General features: G+C 40.7%; 1 protein-coding gene across 1 annotated transcript; it reads left to right on the forward strand.

Annotated features, from left to right (window-relative positions):
• The first annotated feature begins 3,767 nt into the window (after window positions 1-3,767).
• Window positions 3,768-8,698, forward strand: LOC127531246 (uncharacterized). The gene is made up of 8 exons (XM_051940040.1): window positions 3,768-4,758; window positions 5,106-5,252; window positions 5,704-5,769; window positions 6,018-6,467; window positions 6,687-6,780; window positions 7,569-7,743; window positions 7,850-7,971; window positions 8,191-8,698. Exons 4-8 carry the CDS (start codon window positions 6,316-6,318, stop codon window positions 8,503-8,505), a joined length of 858 nt encoding a protein of 285 aa, XP_051796000.1. The 5' UTR covers window positions 3,768-4,758; window positions 5,106-5,252; window positions 5,704-5,769; window positions 6,018-6,315; the 3' UTR covers window positions 8,506-8,698.
• Window positions 8,699-9,286: the final 588 nt, after the last annotated feature.

Genomic DNA, 9,286 nt, shown 5'->3' on the forward strand with positions numbered 1-9,286 from the left:
ATGTTGCACAGGTCAGCTTGAAATTAATTAAAAATCTTGGTACAAACAGTTTGTTTCTGAGAAAGTGTATTCTCGCCCATTTATACAAACATCCTGATCGACCAAGAAATCTTTAACTCTTTTTACATTAACTTTTTCCCCATTTCATCCTGACCACCTCTGCAGAGCCTATCTACTCCACCAAAGCTCGCAGGGTGAGAGGGGTTATAATACAGCTTTATAATTATAGGTTATAATACAGTGATAGATGCATTTATCACACATGTTGCTTGCAGGTTTCTCCAGAGTATATGGAACAGAACCAGGAAATCCACACTTTTTTTTTTTTAAATAATGGAATAAAGATTCATTTTTTCTCACTCTAGATTCACTCAACAACAAAAACAAATCATCAGGGTTTATCAGACAAATAGTAAAACTTATATACAACGATGGCTAAAAAACTATTAAACTAAATCTTTTTGATAAATTTTGAAAACAACAAATAATAAAACCTAATCAAACCAAGAGTCAAACTATTCTCCGCAAAACATTTTTTGTCATTTCAGTTTTGAGTTTTCTTTTTCATAACAACAATAAAATATACATCACAACCACCCCCCCCCCCCCCCCCCCCCCCCCCCCCCCCCCCGCTCCCCCCCCCCCCCCCCCCCCCCCCCCCCCCCCCCCCCCCCCCCCCCCCCCCACCCCGCCCTCCCCCCCCCCCTCACCCACCCCCCGCCCCCCCCCACCCCCCCCCCCCCCCCCCCCCCCCCCCCCCCCCCCAAAAAAAAAAAAAACCCACAAGAACAGAATGTGGACCAATCAAGATATATCTAATGATGGCAGAGGGTCTTCTTTTGTATTAAATGGACAGAAAATATATCTATCTATTATGTTTTTTCATGGACATTATGAAACTTAGAAATTAATGTCTTGTAAGCAGCGGCGTCAGTCATCCATTCCACCCATCCTCATTTTGGGTCTATGAGGACTTTTCCGAATCCAGGATTAGTCTGGCAGCCACCACAAATGCAGCGACCACCAGGCCGGACGTTTCTCTCATACACTCGGAGAGCATGAGAGATGTGTCTCCCAGCAAGCACAACTGAGATACAATTGGGATAGACAAACCTGTCCATTTTTCCAATTTTTTGATAGCTTCAGTCCAAAATGGAAAAACTAAAGGACATTCCCAAAAACAATGGAGATATGTACCAGTGTCTGTTCCACATTTCCAGCAAGTATCAGTTTGTAACAGGCCCATTTTAAATAGCCTTGAAGGTGTAAAATAATATCTACATACCATTTTATAGTAAATAAATTTACTTCTCACATCTCTACTTGCCCATCCTTTTTTTTGAAATAATATTCTTCCAAGCCTCTTCATTCATCTCAGATTGTAGATCCCTTTGCCAGCTCAATCTTAGACCATCACATACAGATACAGTACCTTGATAAGACAAAAGCTTATTGTAAAACACTGATGCTGACTGAAGATGACTAGCGTTTGACACAATCGACCACAAAAATTTATTACAGCATCTATAGAACATTCAATTGGCATTAAAGGGACAGCACTGGACTGGTTTAAATCCTACTATCAGATAGGTTCCAGTTTGGCATGTCAACAATAACTCTTCTGAGCATACTAAAGTTAATCATGGAGTTCCTCAGGGTTCTGTCTTAGGACCGATACTTTTCACATTATACATGCTTCCTTTAGGCAATATTATTAGGAAGCATTGTATTAACTTCCATTGTTATGCAGATGACACACAATTGTATTTATCTATGAAGCCAGATGAAACTGATCAGTTAGCTAGACTGCAAGATTGTCTTAAGGACATTAAAACCTGGATGACTTTTAACTTCCTACTGCTAAATTCAGACAAAACTGAAGTCATTGTATTTGGCCCCAAACATCTTAGAAACTCGCTTTCAAAGCAAATAGTTACTCTGGATGGGCATCACATTGGCCTCCAGTACTACTGTGAGGAATCTTGGAGTTATTTTTGACCAGGACATGTCCTTTAACTCGCACATAAAGCAAGTCTGTAGGACTTCCTTATTTCACCTGCGTAATATTGTAAAAATCAGGAACATTCTGTCTCAGAGTGATGCAGAAAAATTAGTTCATGCTTTTGTTACTTCCAGGCTTGACTATTGCAATTCCCTATTATCGGGTTGTCCAAATAGCTCTCTCAAACATCTACAGTTGATCCAAAACGCTGCTGCAAGAGTACTGACAGGAGTTAGCAAAGAGATCATATTTCCCCTATACTTGCTTCTCTTCACTGGCTTCCTGTTAAATCCAGAATAGAATTTAAAATCCTTCTCCTGACATATAAAGCTCTTAATAACCAATCTCCATCATATCTTAAAGATCTGATTGTACCTTATTATCCTAGTACAGGGGTCACCAACTATATTTGCCAGAGGGCCAGAATTTACCGGGACAGTCACTTTGGGGGCTGGACCCTCAAACAAAAATTAAATAAAAATCGAATTTGGCATAACATTATTATTTGATGTTTATTTTTATATTTTTCCATTTCATTCCAAAACTGAAGGCATTTTTAGCCTTTATGAGTCCGTGCTCCTATCACCTGTACCACAGTCAACCACTAGGAGTGATAGAGATATTTTGCCTCATCTCAAGTCAACTTTATTCACAGAGCACTTGAAAAAGAAACACCGCAGAAGTGACAGGAAAAGGCCTCTTAACATGGGTAAAATGGCACTCTCTAAAGGCCACGAAACGAAAGTTGATGTGGAAAACAGATCCTTTAATAATGACTGGACTGACTGCTTTAATAGTGTGGACCACATGATATTTTCTCTTTGATCCTCACAATTTTGGAATCCAGTCGCGGGCCGGAATTGGACGGTTCGGCGGGCCGGATTCGGCCCGCGGGCCGCCAGTTGATGATCACTGTCCTAGTAAAACTCTTCGTTCTCAAACTGCAGGCTTACTTCTTGTTCCTAGAATTTCTAAAAGTAGAATGGGAGGCAGAGCCTTCAGTTATCAGGCGCCTCTCCTGTGGAACCTGCTCCCAGTTTGGGTTCGGGAGGCAGATACCCTCTCTATTTTTAAGACCAGGCTTAAAACGTTCCTTTTTGACAAATCTTATAGTTGGGGCTGACTGGGTGACCCACAGGGGTTCGGCTTGTGTCTTCATTGCACAGCTGACTCCCTCTTGGTCGTCCCTTCGTTCTGCCTCTTGTCATGCTGCTATAGGCCTATAGGCTGCTGGGGGACTTTTCTTGACGCACTGAGCCCTTCTCTATCTACCTTTACATTTAATATGTATACCGTTATTGCAGTACATTCACTCTGTTTCCCCCTGTGCTATTTCTCCGAGTGTCCCTGGTCCCAGAGCTGGATGCTTCAGATCTGCAGTCGATGTTCCACCAGCTGGTCCAGTCTCCACCATGTCCACTGTGGGATGCTGCTGCTGACCTTCCTCCAGCCCTCTGCTTCCAACCCCTTTTCCACCAGTCAACTCTGCATTGCCTTCACTATACTGTTATGCTAACTTACATACTGTTTGAATTTTACTGCTAGTTATATATGGAGTATGTTTAATGTCAGAGCCGTACATCATAAGAGTAAACTACACAGCAAAATCTGTAGTGTTTTTTCGGTGTTAATAATTTTGAGTTGGTGGGAGTTGATTTTGGTGTTGTTTTAACACTTTTAGTGATCATATAGCTCTGCCAGCGTTGTCAATCAAGCGAGTACATGTTAACACCTGTGACGAGTTTTGTTCACTCCTTGCAGAGTTGATTACAATTTCCGGTTTGGTTTGAACGTGCGCGCCTGTTTCACTCCGGACGGTTGGTAGGAGGAGAACCTGCGTGGAATATATGGCTCAAACCAGGTAAGAACATAATATATTAACTTCTACAGGATGTTAATCGCAGTAAAAAGTGTTAACCGAGGGAAGCGACTGAATTGTCTTTGAAGCTGGTTAAGACCAGTTATTAATTGCATCTACGTTTGCTAGCAACAAATGTTAGCTTAAAACAAAATAATGGCGTGGCAACTAATTTATCCGGCCAGATATTGAGTATATCTGAAATGTATGTGTCTAAATATACTAAAATGACCAAAAGTGGATTAACTATGGTGTTTTTTGTGGTCAAATTATGGTACTTTGTCGAATTTAAAACTGCGCCATTAGTGGGGTGGGGGTGGGTATACGCGGTGCCTCGCCGTCACTTCATCCTCTGCTGAAACTGCAGCCATTTTCAGACAAGGTCCGTTTAATCAGGCACGAATATCAAACGTTTATGCTCTGTTGCATATTGTCCGTGATTTGGACGTGTTCACATCCAGTGACAATATGCCGTCGCAAAACCTTCCGCGTTGCCTCTGAGGCGCCGCAGACCCGAAGCTACCTTGACGTGCGCCTACTAGCAGCGCCAAATATCCAGTTCTGTGGACTCAAGCTCGCCGTAAAGGGCAGCGCAGAGGTACAGTTGATTACTCGGTCGCACGAGTATGAACTACCATAGGCAGGTAGAAGGTGGGATACGTTACAATTTAAAAAAAAAAGTTAATTAAACAACCTCGGTTTCTTTTGCTTCAGTGCTGTTTGTTGGATCGCTTTCCTACGGGGACCACATTGGGTCTAATTCTTTGCACATTTCTCCACTTTTTCCAGAAGGTGCAGTCGAAAGATGCCACAATGTTGCTCAAAGTGAAGTATCAACATACCAAGAAGTACATCCGATTACTGTCAGGGTTCACCTTTTTGGATTTCATCACTCAAGGTGAGTAGCCATCTCATTGTTGCCTTCAATATATGGGTTTTAATTTGCCAAAAACATAAATGAAGGACATCATCAGTCATCCTTAAAGTGTTGTTTAAAGATACGTAATTAATTGCATCTATCACCTTAAAGTGGGAAATTGGTTTACATTTTGAAAGCCATCACCACATCACCATCTCAGTGTTTTGTCAGAAGCATGAGTCCTTCACTCTGCAACAGATTTTCTGTTATCCTACAACCTCTTTCAACCTAATGGGAGAGAACTACAAGGAATGTATTTTGTTTACTGTGCTTTCGGATCAGCATCATGTATTTTTTAATCTGTTTTCATGATGTTCTTCCTACAGTGAAACAAAAGTTTGGGCTTCCTGATGCAACTGAACTGGACGTTTTTGATGAGACCAACACATTAATTGAGGAAGACATTTTTTTGGAACTGATAGAGGCCAGTCCAGATCTCTGCCTGACAGTTTGTGACAGAAATCCTGATGCAGGTAGGTACATTTTTATTATCCATAAGTCATTAAAAAAAATCATGGTTAAGTCACCGTCTCTGAAAAGTGAGGAGTAACATACTTGTTATTCATTTAAACAACATCAAAATTTAGAATTACCCAAATCAGTGGTCTATGAAAACAATTCTGTATGTATAATCACAGCGCTCGATTTAGACGGTCGCCGCGAGTGCCGGGAATCATGGCAGGTTGCTGACATCATACAACGTGGCTGCCTCCATGAAGAAAACATGATTGGCGGTTCAGCTCGATCGAGCGCTCGATTTAGATGGTCACCATTTGTGACGTTTTTAGTCGCAAATGGCGACCTTGCGACCGTCTAAATCAAGCGCTGTAATCATAAACAGCAAAGTGTAAAATATATGCTTGAAAAAGTGTGCATTTATTTTTTGTAATCTGATTCTGATAATATGAAACATTAACTACTCAGTTCATACACTGGAGGAGATACAGCTTGCACCTGGTACAACAACACAAGACAGCATTGCAGGGGAAGGTAAGTGTCATTGTAAAATCAGTTGTAATCAATGTCCAGGGCTTTTCTGCTTCATAAATATCAGTTGAAACCTGATGTCTCTGACTTGGCAACTTCAACAAAGTAGATTATCAAAAGTTACATTTAAAAATATGTATAAAATTGCACAGTTTGAAAGTGTGGGATCGTTTGTGATTTTTAACCAGTGTCTGGGCAACCGCCAAATGCTACTTTGCAGACATGTCACAGCTATGTTGTGTTTCTTGTAGACTTCTCTCCTTTGGATCATTCAACGTCCTCCCTCACGGATACTGACACGTCACTTTCTTCAAGTGGCAATGACCACGGCAGTGGAGTAGAATCAGGGATTCCCATTGGCACACGTACATCCAGCCCTGAAGTCACAACCAGGCCTCGCACAGAGGTTTCTGAGTCAGAGGCTGCAAAAGAGGTACTCATGGGAAGCAGATGTAATTTATATTGTTGACATCATAAATTGTCAAACTGAGTAACCCTCCTTAATCAGTGGTTGTAACTTATACTCCTAATCTTGATGGTATATTGTTAATGATTTCCCCAATAGATGGTAGAAAATGCCTTGCTTTGCAAACCTGGGGTGAGGATATCATTGCAGAGTACAACGCAGAAAAGTCACTCACTCACCGCACCCGGAGACGGCTTGTGAACATTTTGGCTAGCCATATGACTGAAAGTCATGGGTGAGTTTTAAGTGCATTGTTAGATTGTAAACAATGTGTTAAGAAATATAATGAATTTTAAAAATACATTGCATATGAATTAAAGCCAGTGGAGCACTCTTCAGTTGTATGGTTTGTATTTTAAGAATATGATCTTTACCTGTTCATATGAGCAGTAACATGTTTTGGAGTTTGACGGTCAGTTGGGGTATAAACTGATGTGGAATGTTGTTTCTAAAGGAGGATGCCTTCCCGTAAACATAAGGAGAAGTATGCCCTGGGAATTATAACACTCTTTCCTTCACTAAAGGATCCTTTTTCTCCAAAGGGCTATGTAAGTTAAACCATAACTACTTCCAGAAAATACACCAGTTTTACTGAAAATGGTTTGGGGATTTTAGTTTAAATGAGTGATTAATCACAGATACTTTCAAAGTAGTGTTGACATTTTACAGTCCGTATTTCTAACTGACACCACCCAAATCTAACAAAATAGTTGAACTGTGAGTATACTACAAAGTTCAGTTGTTTGGTCTTGGAATCAAAATAAATTTTGTCAATAGGATACTACGCATGAAAATGGCAGACCTACTTTAAAGTGATTATGCTTTTTAATAATTCTTCTAACACATTTTTTGTAAAATTGAATAAGACTTTAATGTTTTATAAATGTCTTGACAGGAGCACTTCTATGATGGGGAGAAAGGCACTGGATATTTAGCATGGCGCCTGAAGACCATGTCCAGGAATACAGGAAAAGACCAGCCAAGACAGCTACAGTGGCTCAAGCACAAGGCCCAAAGCGCAGAAGATTGTCAACCACTTTGCCCGAAGCAGCTTGATGGAGATGCCTGCAGAGAAGCCATATCATTTCTCATTCACTCTCGTGATGAAGCAAGTGTGTTTCAGAAGATGAAGATGACCTTTCAATATCGCCAAGACTTAGTGCATGACCCACACAGAATGACAGATGTCTTTAAACATTTCCACGGTTTTTAGACGTCAAAGGGCTGGTGAGTTGCCCAGTTCATTTATTTACAGTTAACTTTTTTGTTTCTTGGATGAAAGTACAATACTCTAACCTTTTTGAAATGTGTATTTATATGCTTGCACGATCAACAGCTTAATCAAGACTTCAGTCTGTTGTTTGGAGCTGAAACAACTTCCAAGATGCTGGAGAAGTGGGACACAACTTTCAGGCCCAAGGTTATCAATGAGGCCAAACACCTGACTCAGTCAACTGAGCTGTGCCGACTTCTAAAAGCTGCTGAGAAACTGACCGAGAATGATGACACCAGTAAGCTAATAGACAGAATTTATTTCATCCATAACAGCAAGTGCTGGTTACTTTGGACATCACAGTGACAGTAATGGCTCGTCTCTCCTCCGTTTCCTCCTGATAGCCTGGGACAGTGACATGGCTTCTCTGCTGCTCCTTCTCCATCTGCTGCCACCCACAGCTGGACGGAAGAGGACGAAGATAAGTCCCAGTGATGCAGTGGACAAAATGTTGCACTTCCACAAGGTATTTTTATTATCCAGTTATCCATAATATTATATGCATTAACTCAATTTGAAATGCATAGTCAAACAAAAGGACTAAACCACACACACACACACACACACACACACACACACACACACATACAACTTAACTTTAATGGTATAGACCCTAATGACCTGTTAAACTTGATAGTGTAAGATGTTGATGTTCTATTTTATTTTTTTTCCTTTCTGTTTTTAGTCATGCTGCAGCCTTGATGAACACCTTCAGAAAAGAGATGGTAGACAACCATACATCCTTGCTGTTGGTCGAACCAGGAACAGGATCGACACTTTCTACATTGTTGTGGACAAACAGCTCATCCCCTGCCAAGCCACCAGCTCACTGGGTGCGTTTGATGAACTGTTTAAATCGCACTACGTATTCAACCTGTCGTACGACGAGTACCTGGGCCAGCTTTTCACTTTTTTACAAACAACAGTGTACAACATTGATGTGGCAACAACAAATGAGTCTCCTAGAGTTCGTGAGTTGCGGGCAAAAGTCCTAAACTAAGTTTCTTAAATGTTTAAGTGTTTTATTTGTGATGCTGTTTTTGCTCACTGCCATTCATTAATCTCACATGTAAGACTTAATCACAGTTTTTATCCTAGCACCAGGTTCAAGTTAGTTTGTGCACAAGGTTGTTGTAGGCGTCAGTTTTCAACATATGCAGGTTTTAAAAAACATTTAATTAGTTCTCATGAGACGGATTCTTTCGAAGTGGAGATGCAGAAAGGCCAGCGCCATCTAAGTCTGATTTTCAAGTGTTTCAAGATCCTTGTACCTCAGAAATTGCCAGAACAAGTGTCATGCAGAATCCAGAGTCTGAGTGTTATGAGAACAGTGGATCAGGTCAAAGAAGTAAAGAAATTACAGAAAATGTTTGTGCATCAATTATTTCCAAACTACAAGGAAGTGGCATAGCAAACAGTGTTGTGTCATCAGTTGTTAGTGATTTGGAAGAACTTGCAAGTGGACTCCACTCTCAGGTTAAGCAGCAAGTACTGTCTGCTGTGCCTCAAGATAATCCTGTCAGGGAAAAATTGGAAAAAGATCTGGAAACTTTTGAAAACCCGTTTGTTAACTTCAATACTGAAAGTAAAAGACTGAATTATTTCAATAAGAAATGGGGTGTTGTGGAGCCTGTCGAAAAATTCTAGGCATTCGATTTGATACAAGGCGAAATAAACAAACAGGAACTTATGATCAAGTCCCTGTGAACGATACATTTGTTTATATACCAATTTTGGAAACGATAAAATTCATGTGCCAAAATTCTGACATTTGTAGACTG

This window comes from Acanthochromis polyacanthus, chromosome 20 (genome assembly GCF_021347895.1).
Source record: "Acanthochromis polyacanthus isolate Apoly-LR-REF ecotype Palm Island chromosome 20, KAUST_Apoly_ChrSc, whole genome shotgun sequence".
NCBI classification, from domain to species: Eukaryota; Metazoa; Chordata; class Actinopteri; family Pomacentridae; genus Acanthochromis; species Acanthochromis polyacanthus.

Coding starts and splice junctions, on each gene's coding strand:
- LOC127531246 (XM_051940040.1), top strand. CDS start 6,316: ATGATTTCCCCAATAGATGGTAGAAAATGCCTTGCTTTGCAAACCTGG. Junction 7,744..7,849: donor GACCGAGAATGATGACACCA/GTAAGCTAATAG, acceptor TCCTCCTGATAG/CCTGGGACAGTGACATGGCT. Junction 7,972..8,190: donor AAATGTTGCACTTCCACAAG/GTATTTTTATTA, acceptor TTCTGTTTTTAG/TCATGCTGCAGCCTTGATGA.